The sequence below is a fragment of the Lipomyces japonicus genome (genome assembly GCF_038497905.1).
Source record: "Lipomyces japonicus strain CBS 7319 unplaced genomic scaffold V1514scaffold_3, whole genome shotgun sequence".
NCBI classification, from domain to species: Eukaryota; Fungi; Ascomycota; class Lipomycetes; order Lipomycetales; family Lipomycetaceae; genus Lipomyces; species Lipomyces japonicus.
In genome coordinates this window covers 182559-195505 of record NW_027117815.1, presented here as the reverse complement: position 1 = coordinate 195505, position 12947 = coordinate 182559, and the positions used below count along the sequence as shown (strand labels likewise).

Genomic DNA, 12947 nt, shown 5'->3' with positions numbered 1-12947 from the left:
AAAATTACTCTCGCGATCAATGTTTATTCTTGATAAATCTCAATATTTGTCTTCAACTCCAATATATATATATGCATGCCTATAGTTTTAACGGGTGCGAAGAACAATAACTTGAAAAACAACACATGACTTTTGCAATATAATAGCTATATTACGCGGAACACTATATATTTGATGCGGTTGTCTTTGACTCTCACGCTCAGATCATTATTAATAAAGCGTTATCTGTGTATGAGATTAGTTTTATTAAAATTTGCTGAGAATACAATAAGCAGAACGTCAAAATATGTCGGAAACTGAGGTTTCATTGCCTTGGACACTAAGATATCCTATTACTATTGTGAAGCTACAAGCTCGATCTGGAGAGCAAATTGACAAGCATGCGCCTCTTTTCTCTTACAGTTATGTCACTACTCTGAAGGAAACTCGTGATTTAGAAGAAGAAGTTGACGTAGAAAAAACTATCATTAGCGTGTTTGAGGCTCCAGTGGAAGGTATAGCCGGCGAGTGGAGAGTTCAAGCAGGAGACGTCATTTCCGCAGCCGGGTGAGTTCCGGTGTTGTATATTTGTTACCTGCTGTTTCTAATCTATGTCATAGTACTGTAGTTGTTTCGGTTTTTGAGCCTTGCACACACGCTGTTCAATATGCTGGAATGTGTGCACTTTGCGGAAAAGATTTAACATTGTAAGCTAATACTGTCACTTGGGATTACAAAAGTAATAACAAAATTTATCTAGTCAGGATTATTCAGGATATCAAGACGTCTCCCGTGCGAGTATAAACATGTTCCACAATTCAACTGGACTGACTGTTTCACTTGAAGAAGCTCAAAGGATTGAGAAAAACAGCGCATTACAACTTCTCGCCGCTCGCAAACTTATTCTTGTGGTTGATTTAGATCAGACAGTGATTCATACTACGGTGGACCCTACGGTGGGGGAATGGAAAAAAGATCCATCCAATCCAAATTATGATGCTGTGAAGGATGTTGCTACGTTTTCATTGGATGAGCCGCCTAGTCCAAATGGTTATTGGTATTATGTTAAGCTTCGTCCTGGTCTTACGGAGTTCCTTGAAAACGTTTCTCAGTTATATGAGCTGCATATCTATACCATGGCAACCAAGACATACGCTCGTGCAGTGTCACGTATCATTGATCCGACGGGGAAATTTTTTGGAGACAGAATTTTAAGCAGAGACGAATCTGGAAATTTGGAGCAAAAAAATTTACAGAGACTATTTCCGGTTGATACGAGCTTAGTATGTGTCATAGACGACAGAGGAGACGTCTGGAAATGGAGTGACAATTTAATTAAGGTGATACCATATGAGTTTTTTGTAGGAATTGGGGATATAAACTCGAGCTTTTTACCTAAAAGGCAGCAATTTGGCTCTGTAACTGGGAACACAGTTTTACCTGATACGCCTATGCTTAATTCATCTACTTTAGATAACTTGATTGAGTTAGGAGGTGGCGAAACTAACCCAGAGCTATTGGCACAGCAGAAAAAACGACAAAATGAATTGATTGAGTCAGAAAAGCATGACAGACCGCTTGCACGTCAGCAAAGTATGTTGGAGCAATTGACCAGCAGTACAGAAGAAAACTCTAGTAATTTTAATTCAAATGTGGACTCAGCTTCCAATGAGTTAGTAGTTGTTACACTAGGCGGAAATTCCGCTGACGGAGAAAAAAAAATCTCCAATGAAGAACATATTGGCACCTCAGAAAACAAAATAATAGAATTTGCTACAAAATTACAGGGTCTATCTGGAGTATCAGAAAATAAACAAGTTCTTTCTATTGATGAAAGCAATTTGCATAATAGCTCAGATGGAGTTGGCCAGTTGCAAGACGATGACGATGACGATTCTGATTTGGATTTGGACAATATCACTATTTCAGATACCTCAGACGATTCTTCACACAATAATGATGAAAAAAGTCTTGAATCTGCGCTTGAGCTTCCAAAGAGAAATACTTTATTGGTTGATCATGATGATCAGTTAATTAATATTGGACAAATTCTGGCCAATGTACATAACTGTTACTACAGCCGATACCAACCAAAGTCCAAAAATACTGTACCGACTAACAAAAGGAAGCGGACTCCAGTGGATTGGAAGAGTGGTGTTCCAGATATTAAAACAATTATGCCACAGATGAAAAGAGATGTTTTGGGTGACGTTACTCTGGTGTTTTCAGGAACTATACCGCTTGGGGTTAAAATAGATACGTATGTACAAGTTTAGTGATATGTAACTAATAATAACAATTATAGGGTTGATATTGTACAATGGGCACGATCATTTGGTGCTAAAGTTGTGGAAGAAATTTCAGCTGAAGTCACTCACGTTATTGCGGAGCGTTACGGTACAAGGAAGATTCATCAGGCAAAGGAATATAAGCATATTAAGATTGTGAGACCGATCTGGTTGTATAAATGTCTTTCTTCGTGGGTTCGAGTACCTGAAGATCAGTATGAATTGACTCAATGATAGGTGGAATACTGGATCTTAGGCCTTTTCAATAAATATGGGCTTGATCTTAATGAATACAACTGAATTTGAGACTCTTATAGCTTGTCTTTGTCATTAATTTTTTTTTGTTGTGTGTGAGCTGCTGTACACAAGAATTTTTCTGCAAGTTTTGAAAAATTATTTGACGGGAATCCTGTTTTTTAGGTGTCTTTCGTTCTTAAATTAATTGTTACTTTAAACTTGAGATTGTTACTTTATTTAATTAAAATAAAAGTTTTTCTGTATATTATTTGTTGCAGTTGAGTTTTATATGCTATAATTACATGCTTGATTTACATTTTGTTTTGGTCTTCTGTTGAAAGTACTGTAAGAAGTTTGGAATTAAAGTTTGAACGCTTATTATTATACACCTCCAACCTACAACACATGATAATCAGAAAAAAGTTCTAAAGATTTTAAAAAATAAAATATATTGTAGTTTAATCTATTATTTTTTAATTAAACTAGAACTGATTCGTTTATTCACAACTTGGACAGCCTTCATTCCAGACGGTCAGGTCAGATAGCGGTTAAAAACATAATTCGGAATGACCCGAGAACGATCGCACACTATAAAACTGTCAAATAATTTCATTTTATTGCTGTGGACATAAGATAATTCCACTCCAAAAAAAATTGTTACACAAACAAGATACCAATCTTAAACAATCAGTATTATAATATCAACAAAATTTAATTTAATTGTTGTCAGGCATCAATATATATAACGAAAGAGCTGCAATCGCGGTAGTTTGCGTGATCTCGGTTTATGTTCTTGAAAGGTTAATTCAAATCTTAAATTAACTGTTTTCAGCGTTTAAAGGCCGTAGAAGAAATCCGATACAAGGAAAATATACCCGCTAACGAAACGTATTTCCGGAAATTGCAGATGTCAACTGAATGCTTTTGGCAGAACATATGACAGCATAATAAAATACACTTGTTATAGCTTCTGGAACAACCGTTTGATGCCTACAAGTATTTAGCAATTTGGAACACCTGGCATATTGTTAAGGGATAGAGTTGTTCGGAACGACATCATTAGTATAAATATGGCTATACTACTTCGACAGACATGTGCACTCAGCTATAAATGCATGGTTTTATTTAGACGAACGTGGTTTTGGACGTTTTTTCGATCATTTATTTTGCCTGTGATTTTTATGTTTATTTTGGTAATCCACCCTTACCTTCGAACGTCTGGAACACAACTAATATTTTATTTAGGGATATGCAAAAAATTTATTTGTACCTGCTGCAAGATATGGTGTTGCGACTCCAAAATCTTTATCCACATTGCCGGATGTCATAGGGGATAGAAAGCTGGTTTATCTAGCCCGAGAATCGGGATCATTAACTCCTGAAATGAAGAGGATTATGGCAATTGCAACTTCAGGGGTACCATCTGCTCAAGTAATTGAACTTAATGACTCTATAGATTTACTGAGAGTGTGCAAACAGAACCTACGGGGTGCAAGCACGTGCCTGGCTGCTATCGAATGGAATTCAATTGATCTTGAAAAAAAAATTTACAACTACACATTGAGAGCCGATGCTGGTCTGTCTCGCATATTTGTGAATGATCATTCTTCTGATGCAGAGAGGATTTTGATGCCGGTTCAATGGGCGATAGATTCAACGATTCTCGGCAAATTTGGCGATGTCGAGGGTCCAAATGCGATAGCATATACATCTAGATCACAAAAAGAACACGAGCAAGACGTCCGAACAAATTATATGAACGCAATTACTAATTATCTTTCACCGGCAATGTATTTGAGCATGATTGGAGTAGTTTATCATCTTACTGGTACTGTGGCATCCGAAAGAGAAATTGGTCTCACTGCCCTTCTTGATACTATGGGTTGTTTACCAGCTGCGCAATTTTTTGCTTCTTTTGCTTCATTTTCGGGTGTTTATATAATTGGCTGGGTGGTCATTGGAGTTGCCGTGCAGGTCACTATGTTTTACAACACAAACATTGGCACTGTTATTGTGTTTCATCTTTTAAACGGTTTTGCAAATATCAGTTGGTCACTTGTTTTGGCTCAGCCATTTAGACAGGCTCAGTTATCAGGCATATTTTCGACAGGTGTTTGTATATTATTAGCAATTATGGCGGTGGTACAAAGGTCAGTCGGACCATACAATACGGCAACTTCAGGTATATTAGGATTTATTTTTCCACCAATGACTTATGTGTTTTATTGCCAAGAAAATGCTAGATTCGAAAAACAAGTTCTTGGCTTATCGTTAACTAAAGTCGCGCCTGACGGTTTTGTTGCTCCCGGTATATTCTGGATCGGTTCAATATTTCAAATTGTATTTTTCTTTTTATTAGCTATTCTTTCTGAAAAACTTTTATATGGCAAGCGTAGCCCTGAATTTTTTTCAGATACAGATAGCAATCGCGCAGTTCAGGTATGTGGCGTGTCCAAGGTGTACGAGTCACACAAATTTATGAAGCTATTTCCGTGGAAAAAACAAAATCGAATAGTCGCTGTTAATAATCTTAATATTTTTTTTAATAAAGGAGAAATCTCCTGCTTACTTGGACCTAATGGCTCCGGAAAAACCACTACTTTGGAGATGATCGCAGGTATACAAAACCCTTCCTCAGGTAAAATTTTATTTGGCTCTCAGGAATCTCTTGGAATATGTCCTCAGAAAAATGTTTTGTGGGACTATTTGTCTGTTATCGAACATGTCAAGATATGGAGTCAAATAAAATCTGGAGAAATTGACGATGAAGAAATAAAAAATCTTATTTTGCATTGTGATCTTGAATCTAAAACGAGCACTCTATCGAAAAATCTTTCAGGTGGTCAAAAGAGAAAATTGCAATTGGCAATAATGTTTTGCGGCGAATCGAAAGTATGTTGTATTGATGAAGTTTCTTCAGGCTTAGATCCTCTATCCCGCCGAAAAATTTGGGACATTCTACTTTCTGCTCGAGGAAAGAGAAGCTTGCTTCTTACCACTCACTTCTTAGATGAAGCTGATCTCTTAGGAGATCACATAGCAATTTTGACTCGTGGAAATCTGCGAGTGAGTGGTTCGTCTGCTGAACTCAAGGAAAGTTATGGCGGTGGTTATAGAGTCTTTAGCATAGTTCCTGGATCTGGCCGTGAAGTATTTTATGATGCTCGTGATGGGTATGAAGTAGCAGAAATTCTTAAAGAACTGCGCCAACAAGAACACAACGAAATACGGGTGTCAGGCCCACAGCTTGAAGATTGCTTTTTGAAATTGGTGGCTGATTCTGATGAGGACGTCCGCAGTCTGCTTTCGTCTAATAACGTTTCTTACATTGATTACACTGAAAAATATCCTAGTGAGCTTGCGGATGATGCGGAACAAGTCAATCTGGGATTAAACTTAGAAGTAGGCAATGATATTGGGACGTGGCGTAAGTTAGACATATGGAAATTTGATATTTTATCATCTAATCATTTTATATTAGGGCAAATAATAACTATGCTTTGGAAGCGTCTTGTTATCACCCGGAGACAACCCTTGGCCCAGTTGGGTGTATTTGCTCTTCCAATAATAGTAGGAGGTATATGCATGATTTTTGTCAAAGGACATGAAGAGCAGTCGTGTGATATTATTGATTCAGTCAACACGCAAAAGTTTAACTCGTTGTCACCCCTAGACACATACGACAATGAGTCGTTAAATATGATCGTGGGACCAGAAATTATTGCTTATAACTCTCTTCCAGGATTTAATTCATACTTAAATGCTACAGGGATAGGTCACAATAACACTGTAGAAAGAGCTTTTTCAAGCAAACTACATTTCACATCTACATTTGAAGAGTTTTACGCTTATTTGAGCGCAAACTATTCGTCAGTTTTTCCCGGTGGATTATTTCTTACTTCGCCACCTACAATCGCTTTCAGGGTCAACGGAGGCTCGAAATTGTCACAAGCTGTAAAAGGCATTGTATATGCTCCAATGATGCTAAATATGCTGGACAACGTTCTTGCGAATGGCTCATATGAAATTGTTACAACGTATTCCCCATTTCAGATCCCATGGATTTCATCGACTGGTAACCTGCTTCAATTTATTGTTTATTTTTCTCTTGCCATGGCCACTTATCCAGCCCTTGTTTCATTATACCCTACTACAGAGCGCCTCAGGAAGGTTAGAGCCTTGCATTATTCAAATGGACTCCGTGTACTTCCTTTGTGGGTTTCTCATGTTTTTTTTGACTCAGTTATAGTGCTGGTATCTGCAGCCATATGTGTAGCAATATTTGCTGGGACAAATTCTCATTGGCTTGGTTTGGGATATTTATTTTTAGTTATGCTTCTTTATGGAATTACATCTGTTTTGTTAGCATGCGTTTTTTCACTTTTCGTCGGAAGTCAGCTCGCTGCATTTGCTTTGACTGCAGCTTATCAATGCGTTTACTTTTTAGTGTATCTTATTGCATATTTATCAGTAAATATTTTTGTTTCAGCCAGCAAGACTGATCATGTTTTGGTTGTGGTACACTATGTGATGGCAGTATTTGGTCCTATTGCCAGTCTTGTACGATCCTTGTTTCTTGCTTTTAATTTGTTTTCAAGTCTATGCAACGCAAACGAAGAATTTTGGAATTATAATAATATTCGTGCATACGGAGGTCCAATTTTGTATTTGATATTGCAATCAATATTTTTGTTTTTGGCTCTTGTGTGGTGGGATTCAGGAAGATTTAGAATTAGGCTTGGACTTGGTAGATTATCTGCACTATCAGACATAGAAGAAAAATTGGCATTGTTAGATGATGACTTGATAGCCGAGACTTCCAGAGTGGAAAATCCTAATGGAAATGATGGCCTTCGAGTGGTTCATTTGTCAAAGAGGTTTGGAAAGCATGTTGTTGTTGATGATGTTTCATTTGGTATCGCCAAGAGCGAATGCTTCGCTTTATTGGGTCCAAATGGAGCTGGAAAATCAACAACATTCAACTTAATTCGAGGAGAGCTATTGCCTTCTAGAGGTGAGATTTTTGTTGACGATATTTCGGTTATAGCCAATAGATCTCATGCAAGGACACATCTTGGAGTATGTCCGCAATTTGATGCTATTGATCAGATGAGTGTGTCTGAAAGTCTACGGTTTTATGCGATGCTGCGGGGGCTTAGCGGTCCCAAATTGGAATATAACGTGAATACTCTTATTCATGCTGTTGGACTTGATAAATTCAAATTTAGGATGGCCTCGAAACTTTCAGGTGGCAATCAAAGGAAATTGTCACTAGGAATAGCATTGATTTCAAATCCAACCGTTTTATTACTAGATGAGCCATCATCTGGAATGGATGCCGCCAGTAAGCGAGTCATGTGGCGAACCCTTTCCAATGTCGGGGCGGGGAGAAGCATTGTTCTTACTACTCATTCGATGGAAGAGGCTGATGCCCTTGCCTCTCGTGCTGGTATTCTTGCCAAGAATCTGTTAGCCGTGGGAACGACTGATCACCTTCGAAAAAGGTTTGGAGATATGTATCTGGTGCATTTTGTGTACAAGAATGACAATACTAGAAATGATCTGAGATTGCAGAAAATATTACAATGGACTACAGAATTTTTTGGTTCTCATGCTGTTAAACTAGACGATAGAATTTACAATGGTCAAGTGAAACTGACCATACCAACGAAGAGCAAGAATGGGATTACTATAAGCGTGGCGGAAATATTTGGCGCAATTGAAGAAGCCAAAAATAAGCTTGAGATTCAATATTATTCAGTGAGTCAGTCTAGTTTGGAGCAGGTATTTTTAAATATTATTGGAGAGCATAATATTAGTGAAGAAGGGTATTAGAAAAGTATGATTTTAATTGCAAGTTGAATTTTTATTATGATAGAGTTTTTACAAGGTTTGTTTGAGAATACATTTACATGATGATATACGAGGACAAAGTCTATCGATCCAGCACGTTGATCCGGAAAAAAGACTGCTTCATTACATTATCATAGGATGCACTGCCGTTTTCCATCGCGCTTGATCACGATTTACCAATCGATGTTTGCCACGAACCGGCACAGGTCTGCCGGTGCCGTAACTTTTTGGCATATGAATTCAACCACGAAAAAGATAAACTGTGATACGTCAAGGTTTTGTTTGCACATTTGCACGAAATGGCAGATTTGCCTATTTTGAATGCTCATTCTTCATGGTCAATGGCACGAAATTGCATCGTGCAAGTGTTACACCGCTCCATAATAACTATAAAAAACAAATTAACTAGTTTGCAAAAAAATTATGTATTACATACTCATGATAAATTAAATCAGCCTTAATAATTGTGATTCATCTACTTTACGAATGGCACGAGTCATATGGCTAAGATACCTATGTATAACCTTGCATTGTACAAGCACGATATTTCTACTGATTAAAACCTTGCAAAGCGCATCAATACCAAATACAACAAAAGACACAGTAGATTGGATTTATTTTAAGTAATCAAACGATCTTTTCATATTATTTCACTGACATCAGAAGCATTATGCCACTTTTTTGTTTTACAAATGACATATGACCCAGTTCAAGTTTGTCACAGCCATCGATGAAACTCAACTAAACCATTCTTTAATCTCACATATTCTTCTCTTCACACATCCAAGTAAAGTTTAGGACATCCGTGTTACAAAAACTAGATAGTTTCATGTGTATTTTAGGATCAAGCCTGACTCACTGACAGTCATTCAGCAGGATAAGTTTTTTTTTTATCTTAAAAAGGACAATAATTGCCCCTGATGTGTATTATCTATCTAATAACATGAAAATACGACTTTTCTCTGGAAGTTCGACAAAATAAAGAAACAGGTAGAGAGTGCAAGGAACGAAAATAAACAGTAAAATAAGAAAACAAAAGAAAACAAACACGACAATGACAAAAAAATGTAAATATTGACCTATAGCATGCGCACTTGCGCTGCTTCCGCAGCATGGGCGTTCCACTTATATAGTCGGGACACGGTCCTCCACCGGATACGCCAGAAGTCCTCGTCAGCTCGGGGGTGTTGTAGGCACAGTGGTGGTCTCTGTGCCGAAAGCGCGATGTGTGTGCGTTTAAATACCGGTGGCTGAATGGGTGTTCGATCCGACATGGTGAGACAGTCACTCGGCATTTGGTTGGGTTGGACCATTCCCGGACCGATGGTATAAGATCTCGACAGTACATGGTCTGGCTGAATATGCAGGGCTTCCAGTCAGTTGTGTGTTGCTTCCCACTTCGCTGCCGGTGGTACTGTTTGCCAACGATAACCCCCTGGGAAGAGCGCGCACCGGACCCAAGAGTCAACAGCAAAATCGACTGGCCCTCGTAGAATGCTTTGCCCTGGTCTGGGGAGAAACAGGGGTCGTGTCTAAGCTTCTTGGATAAGGCATGCGCGAACACTGTCCTGCCAGAAGTGTGAAAACGGCTGGCAGAGCTTGTGTATCCACTGTGCTCGTGCCCCGCAGAGTTTCTCAGGTAAATCCCATAAACTGAAACCCCCTCGGTCGACTGGGAGGTGGAGCCAGTCCTCGCGAACCCAATGGCGGCGTCGGCGGCCCCATATCTTGGCAATGGCCGCTTTCCGAATTTGCTGAAGAATTGCTGGAGGAGCTGGGTGGAATTGATCCAGAAACACTATCGTCGCGTAGACGAATGTGTTTATGGTCCAGCAGGCCGTGCGAATGGGTAAGTCGTAAATAAGCAGCTGGTTCAATCGTCGCGTGACTGCCTTTTGAACGTCGTCCCATTCTTTGCGGAAATCGTCAGTGCCGATGTGTACACCGAGGTATCGGAAAGTGGGGCCTGTGAGAGCAAAACTGGTTGCCTCGAGTATGTGGGCTGTGAGGGATGGCGAAGGTGGGCCGAAGGGGAAAAGGAGGGATTTTCGTTCTTTTTTTTTTAATACAGGGAAACCAATTAAGGCCAATGAACCCCCCGGAATGTATTGGAATATATAAGTACATAGAAAGTAGGTACACAGAATGTAAGGGTGTGAGAACAAATGTGAGGAATCGTTAATCAGGAGGAGCGGACATCGATTTTTAATGGTAATTTCGTTAAATGCGCGATTATCAACCATCAAGCGAAGGGAGCCATCCTTTTTCTTTACAAATAAAACAGGTGCTCCAGCTGGAGTGGAGTGATGGAACAGCGAATGAAGCCTTTTAATTCGTTTTCATCTAGATATTTTTTAAGTGCATGCATTTCTCCACTAGACATATCATGCATTTTCTTAATAGGCAGAGTCTTACCGGGTTAAGTCAATTGCATGGTCAAATTCACGCCGTGGTAGTAGCTGTCGAGCGGGCTCTTCACGAAATATGTCGAAAAACTCGTCATATGTCTGGAGGACTATCTCCTCAATCGTTGCATCAGCAAGTTGTAGTTCATCATCTGGTATGAGGATCGATGGTTCCGTGCCTTTGTTTAGGCAATTGTCAATGTGGGAGCTTGACCAGTGATCGATTGTCCCAGTCGCACAATCTAGAGCAACATTATGGCGGCGAAGTCATGGAATCCCCAGTGCAATATCCGCGTGCGCGATGTGGGTCACATTCAAGGTGTGAGGTTCATGGTGGTCCTTGCCCGGCTGATATTTCTCTCGTAATTTTGCGCATAGAAATCTTTCTGCCATCGATAATGGTTGCTTTGAGCGGGTGCGTCTTCATATCAGTTGCAAGATTATGTTGGTGAATAAACTTCCCGTCAATCAAGTTGCTAATGGAACCACAATCAATAAGTGCTCGCGCCGAAATGTGGTGGCCATCAATGTCGATTACCGTGGCATTAACCACAATCTGGGGTGATATAATGGGTGACGTATTTTGATTGAATGTTACTTCACCCAGCACGGTTTCACCATTCAGTGCTGGGCCTCCTCGTTTCCCGAATCCACTGAGTACATGACCTGTGCAGCTGAAGTGAACGTCGTCTTGTCAGTGTCCAATTGCTGGCGTTGGTGCTGAGGTGGGGTTCGACGCAATTCAGGGCACTGTAGTTTGTAGTGTCCCGGTTGCCCACAACGGATGCACAAGTTTTCATTGAGCCGGCGCGCGATTTCCTTTGGACGAACACCTTGAACGCGTGCAGCCGAAAGATCCATGGGGGCATAACCCAAATTGTCAACTGGTGCCGTTGGTCTCATTGGTCTCAGGGGTCTAGGAGTATTCGGCTGTTGCCATGAGTTATTGGTTTGTTGCCATGGGTTCCCATTATAATACCCCCACCGATTGCCACGTCGACCTTGTCCAGATGAGATCCGTACAGTATTGTGATGTGGTAGATGCATCATGCGCCATGAAGAATCAAGATTGGTGCAGAGTGTCGAAAATTCATCAAACGTGTCAGGGAGGCCCCGAGCCAGAAGTAATTCCTGCAATTCCACACGGAGGCCTGCCTGAAAGAACGAGATCTTCATTTGTTCCTCCAAATTCACATGTAAGATCTGGCGGAAGTCACTAAGGTTCCCTGTTTCAGTGTCTGTAGGGATTCAGAAGCCGTGCGTCCAGGGTTCGGATCTTCAAAATTCGATTGCAAAAATTGTTTAAACAATTCATAAATGGGGAAGGTATCCGGTCTTCCCCCAGTCACAGCTACACAACGTGTAAATGCACCGTCACGTAATAGTGATGCTGCAAATATCACTTTTTTTTTCCACGCTAAACCATTCGGGGTTATCCTTAAACTTCAACAGGAATTAACTTTTTCCAGTCACCTTAAAAAAACTCAGGATCGGCTGTCTTCTCCACACGGATTGGGAACGACTATGGAGATGTAGAGAGTTGTGGCTGATTTTGGTTTTGTTGGCCAGGTTCATCTGGTGGTGGCTGTACGACGGTGGGTTGGTCATAAAATTGTCTTGGCATCGGAGAATCATGGAACTGGTTGTCGATATTCATTATCGTAAGCAGAATATAATGAGGTTGATGATGACGAGTTCTCGTTTGTGAGCTTACTATTTTAATAATAATCATGATTGAGGTTATAATTGTGGTATTGTTGTGGCTGATCTGGAAATGTTACTTGATCAACAAGTTTGAGTTGGTGGTATATGCGGTTGCTGGAGTGGCCCGCGCCCTGGCAGACGAGTCCATCACCGGCCGTCTTCTGGGCGACCGTTTGGTGAACACGCGGGTGAAGCGCAAGTCAGATGACTGATGATAGTAATTATAGCTTTGTCTGGAAGTTCCTGATGATGACGCGGCAAAGCAGCAGCAAATGTTGTCGCTATTGTTGTTATTGTTGTTATTGTTGTTGTTTCTAGTACCACTGCTGCTGTTGCCTGTAGTAGTTGTTGACCCGGCACGAAATTTAACGTAAGATAAAAAAAAATGCCGGAATAATAGGTATGGTGATCGAAAGTGCCAGCACCCGGATGCGACAACGGCGATGACAACAACGACGTGGTTTCGAAATGTAATTCAATT

General features: G+C 40.2%; 4 protein-coding genes across 4 annotated transcripts; 3 read left to right on the top strand and 1 right to left on the bottom strand.

Annotated features, from left to right (window-relative positions):
• The first annotated feature begins 1 nt into the window (after position 1).
• On the top strand, positions 2–2780 carry V1514DRAFT_324554 (uncharacterized protein). Its single transcript, XM_066926444.1, has 4 exons — positions 2–546; positions 600–686; positions 740–2239; positions 2285–2780. Exons 1-4 carry the CDS (start codon positions 287–289, stop codon positions 2499–2501), a joined length of 2064 nt encoding a protein of 687 aa, XP_066785707.1. The 5' UTR covers positions 2–286; the 3' UTR covers positions 2502–2780.
• Positions 2781–3349: 569 nt separating this feature from the next.
• V1514DRAFT_288489 (uncharacterized protein) lies at positions 3350–8814 on the top strand. Its single transcript, XM_066925257.1, has 3 exons — positions 3350–3697; positions 3750–5931; positions 5986–8814. The coding sequence occupies exons 1-3, from the start codon at positions 3575–3577 to the stop codon at positions 8337–8339; spliced, it is 4659 nt and encodes a 1552-aa protein (XP_066785706.1). The 5' UTR covers positions 3350–3574; the 3' UTR covers positions 8340–8814.
• A 2484-nt stretch (positions 8815–11298) lies between these two features.
• V1514DRAFT_116770 (uncharacterized protein) lies at positions 11299–12238 on the bottom strand. The gene has a single exon (XM_066924410.1). The coding sequence runs from the start codon at positions 11936–11938 to the stop codon at positions 11384–11386; it is 555 nt and encodes a 184-aa protein (XP_066785705.1). The 5' UTR covers positions 11939–12238; the 3' UTR covers positions 11299–11383.
• A 254-nt stretch (positions 12239–12492) lies between these two features.
• On the top strand, positions 12493–12840 carry V1514DRAFT_317676 (uncharacterized protein; the record flags this gene model as incomplete). Its single annotated transcript, XM_066925852.1, has 2 exons — positions 12493–12654; positions 12694–12840. 2 exons carry the CDS (start codon positions 12493–12495, stop codon positions 12838–12840), a joined length of 309 nt encoding a protein of 102 aa, XP_066785704.1.
• Positions 12841–12947: the final 107 nt, after the last annotated feature.

What these genes read in the sequence shown, in the direction of transcription:
- V1514DRAFT_116770 (XM_066924410.1), bottom strand. Translation starts at nt 11,938, where the DNA reads ATGAAGATCTCGTTCTTTCAGGCAGGCCTCCGTGTGGAATTGCAGGAA.
- V1514DRAFT_324554 (XM_066926444.1), top strand. Translation starts at nt 287, where the DNA reads ATGTCGGAAACTGAGGTTTCATTGCCTTGGACACTAAGATATCCTATT. An exon ending in TGCGGAAAAGATTTAACATT is followed by an intron (nt 687 to 739) that starts GTAAGCTAATAC and finishes AAATTTATCTAG; the next exon opens with TCAGGATTATTCAGGATATC. An exon ending in CTTGGGGTTAAAATAGATAC is followed by an intron (nt 2,240 to 2,284) that starts GTATGTACAAGT and finishes TAACAATTATAG; the next exon opens with GGTTGATATTGTACAATGGG.
- V1514DRAFT_288489 (XM_066925257.1), top strand. Translation starts at nt 3,575, where the DNA reads ATGGCTATACTACTTCGACAGACATGTGCACTCAGCTATAAATGCATG. An exon ending in TGATTTTTATGTTTATTTTG is followed by an intron (nt 3,698 to 3,749) that starts GTAATCCACCCT and finishes TATTTTATTTAG; the next exon opens with GGATATGCAAAAAATTTATT. An exon ending in CAATGATATTGGGACGTGGC is followed by an intron (nt 5,932 to 5,985) that starts GTAAGTTAGACA and finishes ATTTTATATTAG; the next exon opens with GGCAAATAATAACTATGCTT.